We start from the raw sequence: 24,303 nt of genomic DNA, 5'->3' as shown, positions 1-24,303 counted from the left end.
TGAGGTATCACTGTTTTTATTAATCAAGGCTTGTAAAGCCTTACATTAACGCGTGGTTTTGTAACAGGTGGTTCCTCCTACCGGAAACGTAGCAGATGTTGTCGACAGATTTTCAAATTACATGGAGACTGCCATTAAAGTTCCATGGAGATCGGCATCAACCAAGAAGTCGGGGACAAAAAGTCCTCATCAACAAATCACAAAAGGTATAAATTTATTTTTCACAGCTATTAATAAATTATGCGATATTTAAAATTTCATTTCTAAATTGCAGATGCAAGGTGTAGATTTAGTGCTGACCATTCAAGAAGGATTCACTGCCAACTGGGCAGCAAAAGCCGGAGTCCCTCCAGGGAAGAAGTCTCTTTTTGCCACCCAGGCTCCTACAGGTCGAGAGAAACCAAACCCAACCAAAATCTCGGGTTAAAACCATTTTCTTTAACCGCTCTCTGTTTTATCTTTGTTGCAGATTTGTTTAATGTCAAATTAGACGGCAAATGGGAACGGTCCTGTTGGAGAATCCTGCGGGATTTCCACTTTTCAGCTCTGCAGAGGAAATGCAGCGGAAAATCGGAGCCATATACTCGACATCGAAGAAGTTGTCTTCCGATGAAAAGAAAATGCAGCCAGTGAAATTTGAAAGCCTGGACAAGGGAAACACTAACAAGGGAAAGTCTATTTACTCTGATTCACCTGAAACAATTGTTGGTGGCTTAAAGAATAGCGTGACATTATTTTGTCACAATTGTTGTGTACTTGGGCATATCTGAGGCTGAGGCAATCAGTAAACAATAAAGTGTTTGATGGTCTCCTAATTTGCATGCAATGTTTGCAGGAGTTATTTTGAACTAATTGAGTTGATTGTAGGGCTTAGAAAGTGCGCCCTTCATTTGTTTTTTTAGTGTGCTTTTCATTTAGAGACGGCGCTTGCTTTCAAATCCCCTAAAGAGCGATCTGACACGCCGCGGCGTCAGTTCTACTCGATACACTACACAGAGCGCATCTTGAAACAAATTTTATCCTCGTGCCAGTGTGTTGGCTGTTACGGAACTTTACCGATTTCCAAGCAAGTTGACTAGGTAACCTATTCTGAGTAAGGTTTATTTTTGGTACTTAAATCTTTAATTTGGTTTTTATTTTCATGAGTAATCAATCCAAATTTAAAAATTTGGATGCTTGTTTACTGAAGTAGTGTAAATATTTTGATAGTTACTTATCGATATCGTTGGCATTAAGAGATTCCAGTTATTTGTAAACATTGCTCCATAATTCTTTCTTTTTGGGTGTGCAAAAAGATTGAATTCCCGTTATGACGTTATTTATTTTTATTTTTTTTCTGACAAGTCAAGTGGTTTGCTCCAAATACTTGTTTGTTTTGTTTTTAGTAGACTACCTTATATTCTCCGTCTGACTGGATTATAGCCGGCAGTAACTAACATTCCAGCGTAGTCTACATTCTTGTTGTTCATATGCTACACGGATGGGTGCGTGATGGTGAATAAATTGTAAGATCTTTTGAAATTGGAGCTCCGCCGCCGTGCTTCCTAACACATTATTCCTAATTAACGATATCTATCACCGGCTACAGCGTGGAGTTTGATCCCATAGCGATCCAGTACACGGTAAGATTGCGCTAGTGTATTTCTGCTTTCTAGGTGGCTAACGTATTTCTGAGTCACTCAGATTTTTAAAAACAAAAATAAAGTCGAGTGGTAGATAGGAACAGTCTACATAATCTTGCGGCCCCACTTGAAGATAGTTCGTAAGAGCGGCTATACCCGCTGTTTCAATGTAATCTCACATTTGATCTTATCTCTTTAAAAAAGGTTTTGGAGATTCTCAACGTTTTCTAGAATTGGAATATGAAGAGATGTTATTCGCTGTTTCTTGGACTGACGATTTCCAGTTTATTCACAATTATTCTTGTGGCGAGAAGAGAGGCTCAACAGTTTAACGGAAAGCTCATTCGTGACGAGGTGCAGTGAAATTTTATCACCATTAAAATGAGATATGAATCAGATTAAGTATGTAAATGAAACCAGGACGATGTGAAGTATTGTGAATGGAAGATGATGCACAACCCTGCCATGCAGTCGTCAAATCACGATCGATGGAATGTCTCATTGCTGCTAAGCCTGGGCTTATTGGCTCCAAAGACCTCATATGGCCTTAATGGCTCTTCGTTCACCGTCTACCCTCATAGTATAAATTAACCGCTTTTGTATTATTATTTTTATTATCTCACTGACATTTATCAACTGGATTGCGTGTAGAGAAGCAAAGCTGTCGGGAATACGAGGACCAAACGATTTCCCAAGTGATAGACTCTAAAATATGTAAATTTTTTTTGTTTAACGAAATCCAATCAACATTTCTCATTCTGATAGCTTGTTTTGAGGAGAATTCTGAAAGAGCTTTCGTCCGATGCAAATTCTTTCTGTTTGGCGTTGCGTAACGTGACTGGTCGGATGGAATCCTGCTACGATCTTGATAACCATTTGGACGAATTTCTCACAAATGATTTTAGCTTGAACAAATCGTGGCGATGTTTTCATCCACCGGAAACCACCAGTCGGACAATGACGACACTGCAAATTTACCAAGCACTTCGGATAAAACGGTTGTTGACCTTCTTTTTTACTACCCAATTGATTTATTGTAATTATCATTTTATTGCGTAGGTTTTCGGGGAAACAAACTATGATTGTACCCATGTCAGACGACAATGCAATCCGGTTTAAAAATGCAACTTTCATCATTCGTTTCTTTTTTTTAATTGAATCGATTAATCCCGTGAAAGTTTACGTCTTCCAGAATGGAATGCTCTTGCTTGACGAGGTTTGCGATTCAACATTTTTTTTTTTTTTTTATTTGAATAAATACCAACAGTTGGAATATTTGTGTTTTGTCGATAATCCGATAAATTCTAAAAGTTATGCGTGATTAAACGTTTAGGAGAACTGGCTGCACTCTTTCGAAGAATTTGGGCGCTCTTTCTTCGATAAGTCAGTTTACGATTCTGCCGTTAGGTGGATTCGACTATTAGTGGCGCACGTGGAAAAATTGTTCCCGGTCGTCGATGAATTCAAACGTGTTATCAGGTGAAAAATGCAACAATTTTTGTGTTTAATGTTTCTGTAAAGTCACCGTGAATTTCATTTTCTAGTCGTGACAAAGTTTCACAGATTTTGGCAGCAGACTTCATGCCCAAATCGTCTGGCTTGGAACTGTTTCGAATGCACGACAGCGTGCAACGATTACGTTCAAAATCCACTCCACATTCTCTTCAACTACTTCTGCATAAAACCATAAGCACTGCTGTTAATTATCTCTCGTTTCGGCATTCACATTCTACTGTAAATGAGATTGGCCCAGTCCTGAATGAAGACCTTTATGGCCCAGAAGAAATATTCGGTCTAATAACAAATCTCATCATCACTCCATCCACAAAACTTGAGCCTGCCTTTCAACCCAGATGGACTCATTACACTGCAACTGTGCCTTATGAAACAACTTTGTTGAATCTCAAAGTGGTGCTAAACGGTCTGGCAGCATATGCTTTATTTGAAAGCGAAAGGTATGCATCAAATTCTCAGTAATCAGTATCCATGTTGCAACTAAATCCTTTGATTATCTAATTGTTGTTACTAGATCCAACCATTTTGAGATCAGCATTGGGCTTGACTGGAATGACTTTAAAATCGAAATAGGAAACAAGGATCCACAAATCAGACCCATTATCTACATTCTCACGATAAGACGCCTAGCCAGAGAAGATAATCCACTTCCATTTCATGCCAATCATCAAACTGTTTGCATCCTGGAACAAGTATACTGATACATTTTCTTGGAATTCTGTATCAACTATTTTAGCTATTCACTTCCTCAACCATTTTTCATATCTATTTCTTTCTTTTTGTTTTATTTATATTTCCCAAAATGTAGGAATGCAGTCTCAGGTTTAAGGAGAAGCCGGAATGCGGATTACAAGCATCACCCTTCGGCAATTGGAGCTCGGCTTTGACCGATTGGAACCGGCTGCCGACTTGCCCTTTTGGCAACTCTGAAGGTAAATTTTTAGTGCCCAGTCGGCACAACAAGAAGCCAAATTGCGCAGTCATCAATCCTAGTAGGGAAAACAGGACTTAATCGTTTGTTGCTGTGTTTTCTTTCTTTCTCTTCCTTTTAACAAATTATCGGGCATAAATCAAGTAAAGTTTTATTTTTCTTGTCTGTTTTTTATGGAACTCGGTTGTTCGTCGTATCTTTCATTCTGGAACGGATTTCATCGCCAGTCGTAAAGAGAAATATAAGAAAGAACCAACAACACAGAACAGAAGCGAGGGGGGGGGGGGGGCCGGCAAAGTTATTTCAAACCCGTCACTTTTTGGCTTTTTACAGAGTGTTAAATGTCGTCATGGAACGCGTGAATTCCAACAACCAATTAGACTCTTCGTGTGAGAAAAGGCCAAAAAAAGAAGAAGAAGAAGAGACTCTGAACAATTTGACAAATTTATGACGTCATTTCCGTTCATTCTCCGCCCCATCCCTAAATAGGAGAAGAGGCCCCCCCCTGCAATTTGCCATGGAACTGTCATGGAATTCTTTTTTTACTTTTTTTGGAACGTTATTTTTTTTTCGCCTCTCTTCTGTGGGCGGACCGAGTTGAGGAGATATATCGATAGTTAACTCCTCCTCCTCCTTTCGCCTCTCGTGTGAAAATGCGAAAATTGAGAAGGGGGGAACGAGGACGACAAAGGCGGCCATTTTTTTGACCGGACAGCCCGCCGCGACGTATATACATATTCAAGTACACACACAACACGTATACACATACACAGAGACCCCCCAATTAGACTCGGCCCCTAAAAATAGGGGGGTAGTCTTGTAGAAAATGGTATAAATTACTCTCAATGACGTCACTGCTCCTCCTTCACGTTTTGAGCTTACAAGTCTTATTAAAGTTAATTCAATTTCTACCCTTTTCTGTTTTTTTTACAATCAACTAATTTTTCTATTTTGTGTTTGGCGGGGATATATAGAAGGCGCCTGGATGATTCCGTGCTCTTCCTGCCTCCTGGAACGATCCTGTTACTGGAGCCGAGCTCGTTGGCAGCCGTTTGTATGCCGCCATCCTCATTACAGCCCGTCCGAGCTCCAGCAGTGTCTACTACACCGCAAGGTCTGCTGCCGCCCAAAATCTTGGAAAATAATCAGATTTGAATGTAATTCAATCGAAATCTATTACCTAGTTGATATTTGTCGGAGACTCAACTAACCGTGGCATGATGGAATCGCTGCTGGAACGGCTAGACGGTTGGCTAACGACGTCTGACAGGTATTGTGTCGTCTCTATACGCTATTTAGTACTGGTGTAGTAGTAGGAGCCATATCTGCTCTTCTATTGTGCTCCCCATTTCCTTCTCCATGGTTAATTGGTCGTTTTTATTATTTTGTTTTGGTTCCGTGTGTTCCAGGACAAAGTGGCACGGTTATCGCCACCGTCTTGCCAACATTGGCGGTCAGACACAATTCGACTTTGACTATTATCCCAAATTCTGGATGTCGTCGAGAACTTCGCTCCAGCAGACGCTCACCCACATGCTCCGCAGGTATCAGTGAATATTACCGAATCTCAAAGCTCGCAATTGTATCCATCACGCCCCGTCGGCCGTGATCAATGATGACAGCACAGCCACACAGTTTCTCTTATAATCCCCTTTATAACCAAAAAAGAAAAGAAGATTTTTCTTTCTCTTGTCGATTGTTTTGTGTTGTAAACACACACAGTCAAAAAGGGCCCGGCATGGTCATAATGGCCTTTTTTATTTGGGAAAGAAAAGAAGGGTTTGTGTGCACATTACCAACAATAGAGTCTAGAGAGAGAATAGATCCTTTCCCAACTACCACCATAATAGCTCAGTAATAATAAAATTGAATGATGGCCGAATTGGATGGAGGCGGATGTTGACAGGAGAGCGCCATTGAGAATCAGGCGAGCATCATCTTCTTCCTCCTGATGGAACGAGACAAGCGCACTTTTCTTTCTTCAGACTATACAGGATGATGGCCAACCTTTTTCTTCGATGGCCGTCATGCGGAATCCGTAAGACCCCCCAGCCAGGAGGAATCATGCGCGTCGCTTTTTTTTTCAAATATTTTATTCGACCGAAAAAGGGTCTCTCCAGCTTCGATTGCTCATCCAGCGTGATGAGGCAGCAAACTGCTGGGCAGAAATATGTCGAATAATTTTGACCAGTTTTTTTCAAATCATTTAACTTGACGTCAATTTGATTTATTTTTTTTGTAGGGCGGAAGCCAATGAAAGTGACACGACGCTGGTAGTTGGCGGATTGGATTGGATGTCTGTCGAGCACCTGGACACGATCCGTCAGGTTCTAGACACGTAAATAACTAAAGAAAATTATTGTTTGGTTTTGCGCGCGAAATTTAAACATTTGAATTTTTGTTTGGTTTCTTCCATCTAGGGAAGGATTGTCGGGCATGGCGGTGGTGATCAAAATGGCGGGCGCCGGATTGTTTCATTCAGACGTGACATGGGCGCTGAGCCGTCGCGAAAAAGAGCTCGTCTCGACCGCCCGCCGACTGGCCCGCTTATCGCAGACGGCCCGTCTCCACTACGGCTTCCGCACTGTCGACACGTGGAACATGACGGCCGCCCGTTTCCGCGATTTCCTACCGGGACATTGTCGCTGCCATTTCCATCAGGTACAAATCCCCCCCAAAAAACCAAAAGTTTTTATTTCAATTTCTTTTATTGCCTTTTTTAAAAATAAAAAGGAAAAATAAAATGAAATGAAATAAACAATTTTGTTCAAAAAGTTTAAGAAATAATGAAGAAAAGATTTAAAATAAAAGGGGAGAATGCTCGGCATGACTTTGGAATGTTTTCCCGCGGTTGAGACAAGAATGCGGATTAGTTAGTTATGCGCCACATCCGTCCATCCATCATGATCTCCTTTCTCTTTCCATTTGTTACTTTTTCTCCCCTACGCTATTTGTACAAGGGATTGATGTCAATTCGTGTAAGAATCTCCCGTATTTTTTGTTTAATTCATTTTTTCGCTAACTCGTCCTGTCCGTTTTTTTTCTATTTCTTTATGCGCATATTTAGATCACGGAAGCGGACGGCGGCCCTTGGGCTGACGATGCGGATGCGCTCGACCTCGCCCAGCAGCCAAGTAGCCAGCAGCCGCCTCGATTCAGGATCGAGGGCCCCATCAATCAAGTCTACACGGAGATCCTGGCCGATCAAATCTGTCGCGGTAATATACGTTGAATTCATTTAATAGTTCCGGAATGAATCGGAAGTTGACCTTTTTGATCCCCGAACCGAACCGTCTGGAAAAAAGCGGCTCGAATTATCCAGATGGATCTGGTAGAGAGTTAATCTGTTGCCAGCCACCTGGTGGTGGTTGGTCCATTAGTCGGCCCTTTTTGTGAGGGGTTATCAAGCGCGTGCGGAGGAAAAAATATTTTTTTAAAGGGGAGGATTTATCACGCTGGATGCGCTTCATCCTTATATAAGAGGGTGGAAGCTGAATCAAAGAAGAAGATGCCGATGATGACCTCATCCGATGAACTCTGGCCGGCTCAAAAGCTTTTTTTTCCCATTTTTTGTGAACGTGATGGATGGCGCTGGTAATTCTCCGGTGTAGTAGTAGTAGGAGGAGGAGGAGAATAGGTCACGACGAGCATCTTCCGAAAAGTCAAGAGCGATTATTCAAAATGGAAGAAAGAAAAAAAAAACGAGCGTCCGTCTCATTAAGCGACGCATTCAGTCGGCGTGTCGTGATGGATGGGGACCTGCCCCGGCAACGACACACACATACAACTTGGTCGTGTTTGACTAAACATTCCGGTCATTCCCTCAATTTCTCTTGTAGCTAGAGAAATAACTTGAGTCGATCAATCGAGAATTTTCTAATTTTTCATGGGGTGGAATCAAATCCCCCCCCAAAAAAAAACAGAAATTGAATAAATTCCGGAATTTTTATTTTTTGGCGTTCGAGTGATGAATTCGCCACGTCCGGTGCGAAATATTTTTCGACCAAAAAAATAAAAAGGGGGGGGGGGTACACCTGGTATATAAGTAGATAACACCATCTATCGGCTTAGTGTTTTTTCTCTCAAGTTTTGGCCCAGCGCGCGGTCCGTCCTTGTAATTAACTTCCCTACAAATTCTTTATAATTGAAAAAAAAAATCTCTTCTTATTTTATTTTATTTTTTTTGGTCCAGGGGAAAAAATAGGAGGGGGTGAAAGGCGGTCGTTAAGAGACACAACCGATACCTTTTTTTTTCCCTCTCTGTGTTGGCCATTTTTATTATTTTGACCCTCTTCTTTCTTTTCTTTTTTGGTTAGTGCGTCGTCTAAAATTAGAAGGTGGCTGTGTGTTTTTTCTCTCACACGATCTCTCGACTATTTTACGACTTTTTCGCCCGTCCTTGTTCTTCTCTCTGCTGGGCCCCCCTTTTTTTATTTTGGTTGAATTCTATTCAACGAGAACAAATCTAAATAAGGTACACCCCCCTCTTTACCATTTTATTTATGTGAAGAGAGTAGCGCCAATGTTTTTTTTCACTCGGCCAGCAGTGTGTACTTGGGGGCCTTTGTGGTGTTGCCTACAGGGCGCTGGGGATATCGCCCAAGGAGCCACAGTGTCACAACATCCAATTATAGCCTGAAAATAAATAGAAAACAAGTGAATAACAGTCGACCCCAAACATTTGTAGGTTTTCCATTTGTCGTCATTTGATGTTATTTTGGACAAGTTGAGGTTTTTCTGGAACGGAACGAATTGATATCGAAAAAAATGGGAAATTCGTCCGTCGCCGCCGCCGCCACCGCCCCTCATCTGTAGGTGTGTTTTACCTGTTGTCTCTTTCTATCATGGACTAGTACCGACACTATCCTCTACAGGATCCTCTACAGCACCCAGGGGAGGTCAAACAGGGTCAAGGGCTCAGTTGTGTGTTTCCCCCCTTTTTTGAGCCAATCAATAAGGTCGGTAGACAACACACAAATGCAAAAATGTGTTGAACTGTTGACCGACCACTTGAGAAACAACCCCCACCGCCTATATGAAATCCTATTCCTCATCTGAAATCTGAATGGCTAAAAGAAAATCACTAGTCTATATTGATCCTCGTTAACGTTTTCTTTTCTTTAAATCGGACTTTCTTTTCTTCTCTTTTTCAACTGGACAAAAGTCAAATGAAAAGACAAGATCGATCATTTTTGTGACTAAGCCTCTCCATTTGTACAGTTGGGAGAGAGAAAGAGAAAAACCAAATAGACTATAGAGCCGCCGATAATAGGGAAAAAAAAGATTTGTTCAAAAAATACAAAACGGATTCGGTGTGTTCTTTGACACATTTTCGGTGGATAGGAACGTCGGCCCGATCCTTTCATTAAAAAGGAGGAGGAACAATTTTCTATTATTCTTTTTTGAGGTGATCAATGATGATGATGATGGTCGGTGTGAGATATATCTCACCCCTACCACGGAAATCATTGTTAACCCTTTGATTATTCATTTTGATATTAAAAATTTGTAATTGAAATTTGGCGGGAAATTTGAATTTCATTTGGGAATTTTTCAAACAAGTTTGTTCTTTGTTTTGTCCACACTCGTCGGTGATTGTCAAAAGAAGTTTGGGGAGGGGGGGGGGGGAGTAAGAAGCACCGCGCGGCCCAGTTTGTCGAGTGGAGGTAACAAACACAATTGACATTTATTGTATTTGGTGTGGAGAGGAAAAGAAGAAGAGAATCACTTTCTGGGGTTCCTCTAGGAGGTGGTCATCGCGCCACCAGGGGGCATTGACCACCACCACCACTGGACTCTGCACCGTTGTCCCAGCAACACTCTGGACGGGCAGACACACACACAGGTAGCCGCTCTTTTTTCTAACAGAAAAACCAGGAAAGAAGAAAGAAGAAAAAAGGTGTAGACAAGGTAGAATATACAACAAGCACCAGCAGAGTTGTATATATACCTTTCGGGGTTCCTTTTTATTTGATTTTTTAGTTTTTAGTTTTTGGCTGGACATGGCGAAAGAGGAGGAGTCTGGAAAAAAAAGTGTTGGGAGGAGGTAGGGTAATGGGAGGAGCTTGTTGCCTACAAGAGAGAGACCCCGGCAGACCTTGCCGCTGCTGCTGCTGCTGCTGCTGTGGAAATCCGATCCGTAAATCGCCCTCCCTCGTGAGTCTCTGTGTCGGCACCGTCGGAGAAAGACGCGCTTCTTATAACTCCCAACAACCGAAACAAAAAACAACAAAACATTTTTCGTTTTCTTTTAAAATTTTAAAGGGAAAAGAGTGAAGCAAAACACAGGAAGAACATTTCTTCTTTTAATCCGATTATTATTAGCGATATACCAGTGTGTCTGTGCGTGTGTGTCTGTGTCTGTGTGTGTTTGTTTGTTTGTTTTTAAAGGCCCCCGGAATCTCTACAAGGAAATCACCGGTAATTTGCATTAGGATTTATTATTATTAGGCTATTATTTCAAAATAGTTTGGGGGGCTGATGGTCATCCGGTTGTCTCGTGTCTGCGTGGTATCCCTCCGGAATAGAACAAACAAACAAAAAAATCGATGGAAATTTTTCGGTTGTTTTTTTAAAAGATTCGAAAAGAAGAAGAAGAAGAAAAAAAGTGTTTCTTTTTTGTTGTTTTTTTGTCTTAACGTGCTAGCTGCTGAGTTGACGTGCTGACACCCGAATATGGGAACGAATGAATTATTCATTTCCCAGCGTGTCCATTTTGTTCAAATGAAAACAAAAGAAAAAATCAAAAGAAACAAATTTCATTTTTTTAAAATCAAGAAAGAAAGAAAGAAAAAAAGACAAGAGTCGAAAGCGATTTGATCTATTAGATGTGTGCGGCGGCTTCCACGCAACCAGTAGTGAGAGATAATCCGGGATTGAATTACAAATATAACATAGTGCTAGGATGATCCGTGTAAGAGATGTGTTGCGGTCATCCATCAAACTGGACTTTGAACAAACAAAAGAGGAAAAGAAAAAAACATTTCTCTGGGCAATTGATGTTTTTAACACGAGAGGCATAATTATGCTAATGAATTCATTAAAAGGGTGTTGAACTTGACGCTGTAATTTATTTTATTTTTATTTTCTCTTCTTTCAGGCCGATGAAACTGTAGGAGGGAGATTATCACAGTCGAAATTGGATATCGTCTAATTGGAATTGAATTGCCAATCGCTTTTGATTGCTGCTGCTATCATGCTACCCGTCGGATATTTACATCGAGTGCCGTGATCCTTCCAGACTTCCCAGTGTCCAGGAAAACAAAGTTGTTGTCTCCCGCCTAAAACCCCAAAAACTTTGATTTTTCCCTCTCAAACTTTTGAAACTTTGAAAAACATAAAAAGAAGAAGAAGAAAGTGCCTTGTGTGTTGAGTTTTGTGCACCGAGTTGGATCGCTTCCAAGAAAAAGAAAAGAAGAGAAAAAAAGTGTTTCGTTACATCATGTCGTTTGTTTCATCCGATCGGATGGCCGCCAGTCCTAGGAGGACTCCGCTCCTGGCCGCCTCCCTTCTCCTATTTCTCCTACTGCGGCCCGTCACCTCCAACTGGATGTAAGTTTCATTTTTTTTTTCATATTTTATTCATTCAAAATTTGAGGATGAAATTTTTGGCGGATGGAAAAATTTTAACTAAAAAGAGACGGGCAGGAGACAGGCGCTGTGACCGTGAATCAAAGGTGAGGTCACATTAGACGGCAATTTATCATCGGGTCTCTCCGGCGGTCATTCATCACGGATGTGCAAGGCTTTTTATTTTATTTTATTTTTATTTTATTTATCCCCACCTCGTCCCATCCCTAAATGGCACAAGAGTCTCTTTTTTCTTTTGTAATTTACAGATTTTTGTTGTCTTTTCTTTTTCCGTCGGGAGAAGCCAATCGAATTGAATTTTATTTGATCGTTTTCTCGTGTCCACTCCGTGTAGACTCTCTGCCAAAAAAAAAAAAAACAAAAACACCGTTGACATTGGAAGACCCTGAACAAGAGCCCCGGTGCTCAAAGTGTTTCTTGTTGTTTCTTTTCTGTTTTTCCTTAAGAGTAAAAAAGAGAAACAAAAGTGAAAAAAATCCAATCAAAAAAAAGAAGAAGAAAAAGTAAAAAGAAAAAATGTGTTTTTTATTATTTTGTGTGTGCCAGTCGAGAGATTTCACTGAAATTATAAGAAATGGCCTCCGCCTCCCGTTAAGATGAAGAAATTTGAGTTTTTTCAGGAGCTATTAAAAATAACACGGTTGAAAAGAAAATGACGGCCACTATTCACCAAAAAAATATGAGATGAAGTGTATATACCTCATTTTACTCGTTGCTTAATTTCAACCAAAATTTGGGTCACATACGACGAAAGAAAAGGGATTGGTTTATAAATTTATTTCATTTTTTCACCCAAGGGGGGATTATTATTATTGCCTTGATAAGGATTTCATTTTTTTTTAACTCTCAAAATGAAACAAACAAAGTGAGTCGCCCAGTAGAAGCCGACATAATAAGATATTGGATATCAACTCAAAACCCTTTTTTTTTACTTTTATTTTTCTTTCCGACTTTGATCGTATAAAGAATAAGAGAGACCCCATGGTGACTTGGCCTTCTCCAGTTACGCAACGATTTTTTATTTCTTCTTATAGCATTTCCTTTGAACTGTGCGGATATCCGCACACGACACACGAAACATAATCAAAAGAAATGGACCCATTCTTATTATTATTATTATTTTGTACATTGTGTAGATCGTTCAAAAAGGAAATGGGACATTTTATTTCTTTTCAACTTTTTTGTACCGACGACATTTTTTTATTTTTCTTTCATTTTTCGGGAGAGAGACTCTGCAACTTTTTGGGGGGCTACTTGGCAAATGTCTGTCAATGACACGACACTTTTCTTAGTGGGGGAAAACGTTAAGGAGGCGCAGAGACTTTTCTTAAAAAAAGATGAACCGAAAATAACAAAATTCAAGGAGCCTGGGAAATCCGTAAGCAACTTGTTTTTCTGACGGCAGGGGGGTCATCCGTCGTGATTGTTATCGCAGCCGGACAGAGACAAAGAGCGAAACTCGTACGACTTTTTTGTTTTCAAAAAAAAATTTCAAAAAATTAATTTCTTTTAATTTTAATTTTGATTTTGATTTTAAAGGCACTTGGGATTGTCGGGGACTTCGCCGTCGTTGACGCTTCCGCCGCAGCCGCCAAAGGCGCCACAGCCGCCGTCTCTGACTCTGTCGGACCAGGCGACGGCCGGACTAGCGGCTGGAGGTCCCGACCTGCATCAAATGGACCAGCACAACCAACACCACAACCAGCAGTCGAACCAAATGGTGACCCAGGGGTCGGCCCGGGCCATCTGCGCCGCCCTGCCGGGACTCGTCTCTCGCCAGATCCAAGTCTGCCAGGCCCACCCCAACACGATCCAGTCCGTCTCCGACGGAGCCCGAAAGGTAACAACAACCAGCACTGACAAACAACTTAACTTTTTTCCCACAATCAGCTTACAGCTCAAGTCCATTAAAATTATAATCGCATTGGCAGTGAGGTACAACCATGAGCAGCGATTTAAAAAACTAAAAATTCTTTGGTTGTTGTTTGATTTTCCGCAGGGTATCGAGCAGTGCCAGCACCAGTTCCGCAACGAGCGCTGGAATTGCACGACCAAGGACGACCAGAATGTCTTTGGAGCCACTCTGGAACGAGGTGAGAGTCGAAATTATTTTATTTTTCATTGCGTCTGTTTATATAAAAGACAAACGGGCAGTCGTAATCCACACACTGGTGACAATGTCCGTCCATTTGCCAAAGAAGAAAAGGGAAAATATCTTCTTCTTCTTTTTGAGTGTCTGATTAGAAATGGGAGAATTGAATTGTCTACTCTGAGACTGTGCAGGCCCCATTATCTTGTGTGTATCATCGACTGGGCGAGAGAGAGGGGAGGAAATCAGACGGGCCGATATATAAAAACAACAACAACTTGGAGAGAGATAGAAAGAAGAGATTCGTTGGTATAGGAGAGACTATACTATTGTTCTCTATGGTGAATTAAGATCATAAAATAAAGAAGAAGAAAAAGTCGTAAACAATCGTTTGGGGCGTTATTATATGCAGACGAATCGTAAAAAATAAAAATTTCAAAAAAAAACATCCCTATAGAAATAATTTAGAAAAAATAAATAGAAATTTTATCTATAATTGTGTAAAAGGGAAAAAAATATTTCATTCGCCTTTTTGTCTGTAGTATTTCAATCACGACAAGAGGGCTCGATTTTGTCGATTCTAGCCGTGCCTATCTCTCTGCTGCTACTTGTGCAAGACACACGAAAAAGTCCACCTGTCTTTTCTGGCCCGTCACAGATAAATCAAACGGTTTTTCTTTCTATTTTATTTTATTTTTTAAAACGAAAAAAAAGAACCGTTGCCAAAAAAGAGAAAAAAAATCTAAACGACAAGACAACAAAACGGTCCTTAAATGTATTTAACACGCCCGGGACTTGACGGACACAACACAGACACCCCCCGTTTTCTTTCTCGTCTCCCGTCATCACACGAACACAAATTCCCGGACCCCAAATGAGAAATGGCTCCCAGACAACAACAGCAGACGCTTTTTTCTGCTGTTGTTTCAGTAGTTTTTTATTTTATTTTATTTTATTACGAAAAAAGGTTTTTTTTCACGTTCTGCCCAGCATCCGCCAGTGTACACACGTTTCAATCTAAACATTTCACAACGGTACGGAGATATACATGGGGGCCGTCTGTTGTCTGCCAGGTGGTCTCCGCCGGAATACATAGCGGGAAACATTTTACAAAATTCCGGGTTGTTTCATGGAACGACATCGATTCTTTTTTTGTTAGGCCTCTGGGGATTTACATGTCGATTGTTGTAGTCAACAACAACATCAACAACAACCTTGCGCGTAAATCATCTCGGGAAATATCAACCTCTCCGGGGGGTGGGGTCTCTCGCAGATGGCGTCCGGGAGCGGATGGACACAAATATTTTGACTTTATAGCCGTGATGATTGCGTTGTATATCTGATTTTTTTGGTTTGGTCGTTTTGGTGTGTCCGTCATCTCGGCCGCAATCTCATCTGTGTCGGGACGGACGTTTCTGATTGAATTGACCTACTAGCCGGTTGTTGTTGTATACAACCATTGAACATTCTCCACCTCATTTTTTAGTTTATCAAATGAAAACAGAAAAACCGGAATATTTTTTTGACGTTTCCTTTTTGTTATTCGTCGAATTTTATTTTTAAAAATGGCGGCGTGTGTGTGTGTGTGTGGAGTAAATCAAAAAAGTTCCCAACACATTTAAAAAAGAGAAAAGCGCCAGAAGGTTGTTGTTGTTGTTGCATCTCTAGTGTGGCCAAATCCAATCATGACACACACACACACGGGCTAGTAGTGTGTAGAGCCCGAGAGGCAATTTTGGTAGCCAACACGAAAGAAATAACATCAAATTACATTATTACATTACAAAAACAACATTTCTCTTTTTTTTCTCTTTTGACTTAAACTGGGCGCCAAAGAAAAAAGTTTTGTCCGGCACTGGATGATACAACAACAACACCATCATTACAGCCGCTGGCATTCTCTTCTTTTTTTCTTTCTTTTTACACCGGCGAGAGAGTTAATTAGTCGGGATTGAGTTGTTGTACACCAACACACAGCATCTCCATGGGAGGTCCCCCCCCCCCTCATCTCAATTCTTTTTTCTTCTAAAATAAATTTGGAAATTTATTTTATTTTATTTTATTTTTTTCCAAATGGCTTTCGGGGGGAGAGTTATTATTATGATGTCTGTATTATATATAGATATATTTATATATTTTATTACACATGTCGAGTGTGTCTGTGAGAGTAGGAGGAGGGGGGGAATTGAAGGAATTTTTTCTTACGGACACCTATAGCGTCCGCATTCGAGTTGGGTGGGCGAACAACAACAACAACAAAGACGAAACAAAACGTGAAATGAAAGAAAAAATAAATAAATTTATACATTGACCAGATTTATTCGACCCCAGTAGGAAGAATAGGGGAGGGAGAATTCACACATAGTTGTCGGATGATGATTCAATTATTATCCAATGTCTTTCTTATATTCTTTTATTCAACCCCCAAAAATTTATTTTTCTTATTTCTAAAAGAATTTTTTTTCCATTTTTTCACTGATGGGATTTTCTGGTCTTTGTGTTGGTCGTGACACGAAAGAAGAGAAAATGTTTTTTTGGGGGTATAGGCCCGCCGGAGGCCGGTCTTCATCTAATATATTTTTTAATATAATAAATAGATATAAGAGTTGACAGCTTTGTCTAAGGTCTCCTTCTATCCACACAATATGCATCAGAAAGGGGGAGCCCATGCTTTATTACGCAGGTATGTCTGTGTGTGTGTGTGTCCTCGGCAGGAAGAAAATGAAAGAGCGGCCCCCTCCTGTCTTCTTCCCTTCCATTAGACACGCTCACCTTTTTCTTCTTCTTCTTTCAACAAGAAGAAAAAGAAAGGAATCCTCTTCACGTGTGTACAGGCGAGTAGAGGGCATTCATCGTTGCCGCTTTCTTTTTCAAAAAACTGGCCCAAAGAGAAGAAGAATCTTTACAAACAATTCGGAGCTCTTCGATTGTCCCTCACCGTGTGCCCAGGGGAAACAACACACACAGAAAAAATGGAGTCCAGGAGAGTTGTCGAATTTTTAAAACTTTTTTTAATTTTTTCGGTTGGTGTCGTTGTTGTACGGTACCTGTGGTAATGAGATTGCAACGTCCATGATGATGATGATGATGATGATGGTAGAGGAGGAGTTGCTGCTGGCCAGGCCGCCCACTTTTTTCTTTTTCCATCTCTCTTCCTTCGACATTCATTTTTTAAAAATTTCTAGACGAAAATTTGTTGTGCGTGTTTCCCACCTTTTATTTTTTTTTCCAAGGGGGGCTGCTGCTGCTGCTGCCGTGTGTGGTCTTGACATTTTCAAACGTCATTAACGCGGAAAGTTTTTTTTTTAAAAGGTTAAAAGCCCCCCTACTAGTGTGCCCATCATCATCTTTTTTTTATTCGAATGTAATTATCTCATTTGAATTTTTTTCTTACTAATCTCGGATGTTTATTTCAACTGACCGACATATTTAAAAAAAAAACACAAATTTATTTTGAAAAATTTATGCGTCATTAACTTTGATAAATCATCAGACGACATCTCAACACGGACCCAAAAGGATCGTCTGTCCTTTTTCAATTTCTTGACAGGCCAGTCGGGTCCTTTTTTTTTCTATTTTCACTTGAATCTTTTTAAAAAGACTTTTTATTTTTATTTTTTGGGGTTGTTCCCATTGTCCACACCTGGACGTCATGTTCTAATCAACACCTCGGTGTGGCACTTCCAGTTTTTCTTTTCTTTTGGCCGGTCAAAGAAGAAGAAGTTGAAGCCCCCCAGTGGTTTCAAAAAGATCCATCAATGTTGAGGTTGTTCTTTCAGGTTGTTGTGTGTCCATTCGCTTGTAATTTTGATTTTTGTATTTCCATCGAGAAATGAATAATCATTTCTCCCGTCTTTCTAGTCGACCACACCTGATGATGATGATGGAATTGGGAGAATAAGAAAATAGGGAAAGAGTTAATTAGTCCTAGTCAATTTAGCCACGCCCATTTTCTCTCTCTCCCCCTCAAAATTGTAAATATTATAACATTTAAGGGGGTAGTCTAGTATAAGTAGAGGGGTAGAAAAATATAAAAATACCTGGTCGTGCATATCTTTTGACGCTTTGACCCTTTTTTCTCTTTTTTAAAAAATTCATTTCCACAAAAGATGATGGAAATGAGAGAGAGAAAAGATGGTGGGGGGAGTTATATTCCCATTCATCGGCGGAAAAAAAAAGGCGGCCGTGACCAATTTTGATGAAACGGCCGCAGCAATCAGCAGGGGTGGTCCGTCTGTCCGTCCGTCTCTCTTCCCCTGATTCTTGAACAAAATTTTTCCTTTCCGCCCAGTCAAATATTTTTTTTTCCGAAAGGGGAGAAATACTCAAAAGAAACTTTTGTGAGACTCTTTTGTGTCTATTCAGTTCAATTCAGTAACACAAAAAAAGAAGAAATGAAATTCAAATGGAACTTTGGTGATGGAAGAATTCCGTGAAGGAGAAAATACAATCCGGAATTGTTTGAATTTGTTGATGGCCCAGATTTGTCTTGTCATTTTCCCAAACGTGTTAATCAATGGACATTTTTATTTTATTTTTTATTTGATTTGATTGTGTAGGGAGTCGAGAGACGGCCTTCATTTACGCCGTGACGTCGGCCGGCGTCGTTCACGCCGTCACGCAGGCCTGCTCGCTGGGCAACCTCACCGAGTGCAGCTGCGACATGGACCGACAGGGTCTGCCCGCCCCCGACGGATGGAAATGGGGTGGATGCTCGTAAGTTTTGTCCAACATTTTCTTTTTAAATTTAATTTGATCAATCCCCCAAAAAGTTGTAAATTCATAAAATAAAAATCAAATAAATTGTGGAGGGTTTAAAAAATTTTAAAAAATCAAATAAAAATAAAAATAGATTTTATTTTAAAGCCAATAACGGACTAAGGGTAAAATTGACACCTTTCTTTTTATTATATTTCTTTCGGCAGCTTCCCCATTTTTATCTGTTGTCGGGTGGTTGTTGTTGTTCTTTCCACCTTTTTCTTATTTTTCGGTGGCTGTTTGAACGGCCCGCCAAAAGTGTGAAACTGTTTTTGGTGTCGACGGCCTTTCCACCTGTTTTTTCTATTTTTATGTGTTTATTATTCTTTAAAGTTTGAAACTTTCCGTTATTTTGAAAAATCTAAAATCTAAAATTTTATTTTTTTTCGTAAATTTTTAAAATGGTTTAGTGACAATATTCGGTACGGGATCCAATTCGCCCGGCAGTTTGTCGACGCTCCCGAGAAGGCCATGCAGAAGAAGCCGAAAAACGTGCGCAATTTGATGAACCTGCACAACAACGAGGCCGGTCGCAAGGTAAAAACAATTATCCCGCAATTTTAGTTTTAAACTGTCGAAACAAAAACTAAAAAAAAGTAGGCCAATTCTTTTTTCAATTTAAATTAAATTTTTAAATAGGGGATTTAAATTAAAATAAAAATAAAATTTCCGGGATGGAAGAAAAAAATAAAATCATAATCTTTGTGGGAAGAACTTTTTGAAATAAATTCCGGAATCTTTTTTTTTTTTTTTATCGGGTTCGTGTGTTGTGTTGTTGGTCGGATAAATCTCAAAATGGAGTCGTTACATACCACCACCACCACACACCGGACATTCCCCGAATTCCCGGAGACTTCAGAAACAAATCCTCCCCTCTGTGACTGTTTTTCTTTGTGTAATTCTTCCTCTGCTGTTATCGTGTGACAGCTATTAATTGCCTCTTATCAAAAAGAAAAGAAACAGAATTCCAAAGATTGAATGCAAAAATTTCTTTCGTTTAACTTGGGAAATGTTCATCCGGGGCATTATTTTTTAGCGTATCCAATCAAAGAAATGATGAAAATTCCTTCAACAAAATCATAAAAAAGATTATCACATTTTTTTTTTAAATGGGGGGTAACCCAAAAAAGTCATCACGATTTTGTCGGGGGTCCCATCATCAATTATCTTCTATATAGCTGGTGGCTCTTTTTTATTTTATTTTATTTTTTTGTCGTATATTATATTTTATCTTATCCCAGTTTTCGAAAGGGAAGAAAAAAGAGGATCTTTGTGTGTTGCTGGACATGTTGGAGGTGGGCGAAATGTTGATTGACTGGAACGCGTTTTTTTGTTTCCCTTTTATTTTCCCACAAACAACCAAAAAGTTTTTTTTTTTTTTGACAACTCGAAATTGAAATTAAATCAAAATAAAAAAATCTACTTGGCCGTTCCCCCCCCCCCCCCCTTCTCGCGATATAACCCCCTGGACGAAAAAAAAAAGTATCAAACCGGATCGAATTTTCAGGTCGGATATTTTCTTTTCAACCCTCCATCCCTTTTGATATATACCCCACCCCCCTCTTTTCATGCGGATGCGTCCGCCCCCCTCGACCAAAGAAAAAAAATCCTGTCGTGTATATACGTTTTCCTGTATACCTTGTTAGATCCTTGTACACACCTTGTTTTGTGTTGAAAAGTGAGTGTGGCGGACTGAGTGAGACCGTGAATAATTTTTACGATCGAGTTTATTGAATTTGGTAGAAGAAAAAAGTAGAGTAAAAAAATCTTATATCCCCCCTACCTCTTGCTCCCTATTTTTCTCTCTTTGAAATGATTGGGGCCCTGGCCGTCCAGGATGAAATTGTTGTGTTCAGTCTGTGTGGCTGGAATGTTTTAATTTGATATGAAATGGACATGATGGTTGTTGGCCCGGCTTTTCTTGTAAAGAAGGATAAGAAACGGAAATGGATGTGGGTCCCTTATGATTACGTCAAGTCATCAAAGAAAAAGAACAAGAAGAAGAAAAGTTGCGTTGAATGCAATTGGCCAGGGGAAAATGGGAAACGGAAATGTTGGATAATTTTTGTTCAAATAATTGATCGTCCGTTTTTCTTTTTTTCTCGTTTTGTGTTTGGCAGGCCATAGCGACTTTGATGCGGATGCAGTGCCGCTGCCACGGCGTCTCAGGTGAGAATCGCCCCGTTATACAATTTTTCAAAATAAAATAAAATCTAAAATTGACTCAATTTCGACATTATTTTTTTCCTTTTCCTTTTTCCTAAATTTCATCACCTCGTGGAATGGCGTGGCGAAAACCGTGACCGACAGGCTCTTGCGAGTTGAAGACGTGCTGGAGGACGATGCCCACTTTTGCCCAGGTGGGCGACTACCTAAAGCAGAAATACGAGAACGCCGTCCAGGTAAAAAATAAATATATAAGAAGAGAAAAAGTATTTGAGTTGGAAACCGCTGAGCTATTTTTCCGGTGACTGGACACACACACACACACACTTGACAGGATGACACTTGAACACACAACAACAACAACAACAAACCGCAAATAGTTGTTGCTTCCCCCTTTTTTTCTGATTCCAATGAATTTTGAAAGATAAAAAGAGCGGCAATTTCAAAAATAACTTTTTATTTTTAAGTGGGGAAAGGAAATGAGAACTGGTTATGCAAATCGATGCCATTACCAACGTTCAACTTGATTTTCTCGACTACAAAAATAGTTTTTGGGGAAATATTTTATTTCATTTTTATTTTCCATGGGGGTTGATTGATCTGTGTCAAATGGCGAGATAATTGAGAGAGACGGGAGAGAGAGAGATGGAAAAAAGTGGGCGGAGACTTTGAGAGTAGTTCATAGTTATGTATTATCCATTCCCGGTACGCTGTTGGCGTGTTTGACTGGGCCCTGTCACACATTCTCACCGTTCGTCAAACCAACTGACCACACGAATTCTTTTATTTTATTTTTTTAAATTTGTCTGCTGACTGGGCGATTTCCATCCAAAGATAAGTCGCAATATTTGCCTTTTTTTCTGGACAAAAAAAAAATGTTTTAAAAATCGAAGCGGACCCAGTTCGACTGGCTGGTGGCTGGCCAAGGAGAGCAATGAGAATGCCTTTTTTGACAGTGGAAAATAATATATTTACGTGAGTCTATTTCTCTATTTCTCTCTCCGGTTGAGAGAACACCACACATTTTCTCATTTTTTGATTCCGGCCGTAAATCAACTCAAAAATATAAAGAAAAAAAAACAATACCAGCAGTCGAATAGACTCTCTCTCTCTCGAATAAAATATAATATACGTACAGGCATGTTGGGAATATAACGTGGGGCTGTCAACCTGTCGGCCCACCTGGTCCCGAGCTTCTTTTTTCTTTTCCCTGGCCTTTTTCTTTTTCTTTTAATGATCAACTGGTTTTTTTCTTTTTTTATCTTTTCCCCCTTGTGAGGATTTGGCTGCTTTTGTTTTCTCATCCAGCTGTTGGCTCTGCTCCCGCTGCTTTTTGTTTAACTTTTTCTTCCAGCATTCCGAGACAACTGTGTGTGTACTTGGGTTAGAGACTCTGTCGTTTTTTCTCTCTCTCTCGTCTTCTTTGATATTGTCAAAATATTTGACGTTATTAATGAGACGAGGACTTGAGGAGAGACAAGCCGAATGTGAACGTTGTGAAAGTAGCGGTCGCACGTCAATCTCTGCCCGGCTCCCATTATTCATCATCGATTGTGTTTTAACCTGTTTTTATTTTACCTTTTTCTTTTTCTTTTTTTGTTAGATGAAACCGACCAAATTCGTGAGAACGGTGAGACATGAAATTTCTTATTTGTCTAAGTGCCATCTAGTGTAGAATAATTGAACGATTATTTTATTGGCGCCAATTACGAAATACTATTTAATTAAATTGAGAAATTGATTTTTTATTTATATCTATTGGGTAAAGATGATGCAAGAGAAGATGTCGTCCAAGGAATTGAAAATTCAATCGTCGTCGTCGTCGTCGTCCAAGACGAAGCGTCAAGCTCCGCTGGGCAAGACGGACCTGATTCACATCCACAAGTCGCCCAACTACTGCGTCGAAGACCCCAAGAAGGGCATCCTGGGCACGTCCGGCCGCGTTTGCAACAAGAATTCGACAGGATCCGACAGCTGCGATCTCCTCTGCTGCGGAAGGGGCTACAACACGCAGGTAAATAATTCAATTCAATTAAAAAGAATAAAAAAGAAAATTTTTTTCGCCGGCTGGGCTATTAAGCACCGCATCATTTTTGGGCCGTCCTTAAATTTTTGACGAGCCCGTTTAACTGGACATTTTATATTTCTCAAAACTCTCAAAGGGCTGGCCAATTACCATAAATTAAATTGTGTTATTTTAGAAACACATTTTTAATCATTCATTAAATTTTTTTTATAGCGCGCTATTTATTTAACAATAAATTATTTGCCTTAATTGACTCGTCTGTCGATTGAATCGCATAACCGTTTCTCACATTTTTTTTTTTAAATTCAAAATTTTTCGGTTTATTTTCCCGCCGCAGGTGGTCAGACATGTCGAACGCTGTTTCTGCCGCTTCGTCTGGTGCTGCCAAGTCAAGTGCAAGACCTGCGTGACCATGCTGGACGTCCATACGTGCAAGTAAAACTCTTCCAACTGTACTGCTATACCGGACAACTTGAAATTCGAGTTTGTTATTATTATCATCATCCAAGTAAAAAACAATTAAATTTCATTTTTTTTCTGCGAAACAAAATAAAAAGGAAAAATAATTTTTACCTGATTAATTATTATTTACCTTCTATCCACTTAAAAATGAGATTAAATCATCATCAGTATTAAATATTCATTTTTTCCAGACATTTTTTTTCTGATTAAATTAGTATTAAAAAATATATTTTTTCCTTTTTACTGTACGAGATAATAATAATAATTTGGCCCGAAAATATTGGCCTATAATTTTTGTCTTAAAAAAAGAAATTGTACCCGTTTCTTTTTTAATTTTATCCATCCGTAAACCCCCCGGCTATATTATTATTATTATTATAAATAATTTCTTCTTTTTTTTTGTTGCACAACAAAATCGTAAAAGACCCTGATGATGTACATAAATTGAAATATCCACCTCCATCCTCCCTTTTTTCTCCTGTAAATGAAATTCAATCCGTCACTCAAAATGGTAGACGGACCGATCCATCGCCTGCAAAAAAAAATTTAAAAAATCTGTCCAGTCAATTAAGACTCCGAATTCAAACCACAAAAATCGATCCAATATTTTTTTAATCCTTTTCTTTTCGTTGATGTACTTAACTTTTTTCGACAAGCCAGTGAAAATCGACACACACATTTTTTTTTTTAAATAATTGATAGCCATTACATTTTTATGGTACACAACTTGTGGGAGGAGTCAATAAAAGAGGATTCCTTTGTGTGTTGAGCCCCTCCCCTTTTCTGATATGATGTCATTTCGATTGGGGGTGTTTCAAAAAATTTCCCGCCTTTTTATTTTCAAAAAACTGATCCATTTCCACATATCATCCATCCATCCATTTGAAAAAAATTCTTCATTTTCTGACCGGAAATGAATTAAGAAAATAGAAATTTGGTTATTCAAATTGAAGAGTCTCTCGAGCTGTCCGTGTTTTGTGTCCGTCTCTTTTTTGAGTGTTTCTACCGTTTTGTTTTCGTGCCTAGCTGTGTGTACTTTATGTGTGTGTATCATTTCGTTCAGTGTGTGTCTTCTTCCAGAATGAAAGAGAGAGAGAAAGTAAACAACAAATCGATACGACGACGGAGTGCAGTTTGTCTATTT

The 24,303-nt window shown here is 39.6% G+C and overlaps 1 protein-coding gene across 3 annotated transcripts; it reads left to right on the top strand.

Annotated features, from left to right (window-relative positions):
• Positions 1–70: 70 nt before the first annotated feature.
• LOC124314675 (protein Wnt-16-like) lies at positions 71–23,429 on the top strand. 3 transcript variants are annotated; one of them, XM_046779962.1, is made up of 20 exons: positions 71–206; positions 275–389; positions 470–1,079; positions 1,386–1,622; positions 1,827–1,976; positions 2,043–2,202; positions 2,274–2,317; positions 2,388–2,620; positions 2,682–2,838; positions 2,956–3,101; positions 3,167–3,577; positions 3,652–3,829; positions 3,946–4,069; positions 5,043–5,182; positions 5,253–5,338; positions 5,478–5,612; positions 6,311–6,406; positions 6,489–6,729; positions 7,136–7,286; positions 11,168–11,475. In XM_046779962.1, the coding sequence occupies exons 5-20, from the start codon at positions 1,863–1,865 to the stop codon at positions 11,173–11,175; spliced, it is 2,424 nt and encodes an 807-aa protein (XP_046635918.1). In that variant the 5' UTR covers positions 71–206; positions 275–389; positions 470–1,079; positions 1,386–1,622; positions 1,827–1,862; the 3' UTR covers positions 11,176–11,475. The 3 variants fall into 3 exon arrangements, with proteins under 3 accessions (XP_046635918.1, XP_046635927.1, XP_046635937.1); XM_046779971.1 differs by lacking the exon at positions 1,386–1,622; XM_046779981.1 differs by lacking the exons at positions 71–206; positions 275–389; positions 470–1,079; ... (14 more) ...; positions 6,489–6,729; positions 7,136–7,286 and adding exons at positions 10,210–10,488; positions 13,198–13,498; positions 13,658–13,751; ... (5 more) ...; positions 22,440–22,685; positions 23,035–23,429 and having other exon boundaries at positions 11,168–11,619.
• The last annotated feature ends 874 nt before the right edge of the window (positions 23,430–24,303 follow it).

Source organism: Daphnia pulicaria, chromosome 1 (assembly GCF_021234035.1).
Source record: "Daphnia pulicaria isolate SC F1-1A chromosome 1, SC_F0-13Bv2, whole genome shotgun sequence".
Lineage (NCBI taxonomy): Eukaryota > Metazoa > Arthropoda > Branchiopoda > Diplostraca > Daphniidae > Daphnia > Daphnia pulicaria.
This window is presented reverse-complemented; position numbering and strand designations above follow the sequence as displayed.

Excerpts from the sequence above, each read along its gene's own strand:
- LOC124314675 (XM_046779971.1), top strand. The coding sequence starts at position 1,863 with ATGAAGAGATGTTATTCGCTGTTTCTTGGACTGACGATTTCCAGTTTA. Across the intron at positions 2,839-2,955 it reads GAATGCTCTTGCTTGACGAG|GAGAACTGGCTGCACTCTTT; the intron begins GTTTGCGATTCA and ends TTAAACGTTTAG. Across the intron at positions 6,730-7,135 it reads GTCGCTGCCATTTCCATCAG|ATCACGGAAGCGGACGGCGG; the intron begins GTACAAATCCCC and ends GCGCATATTTAG.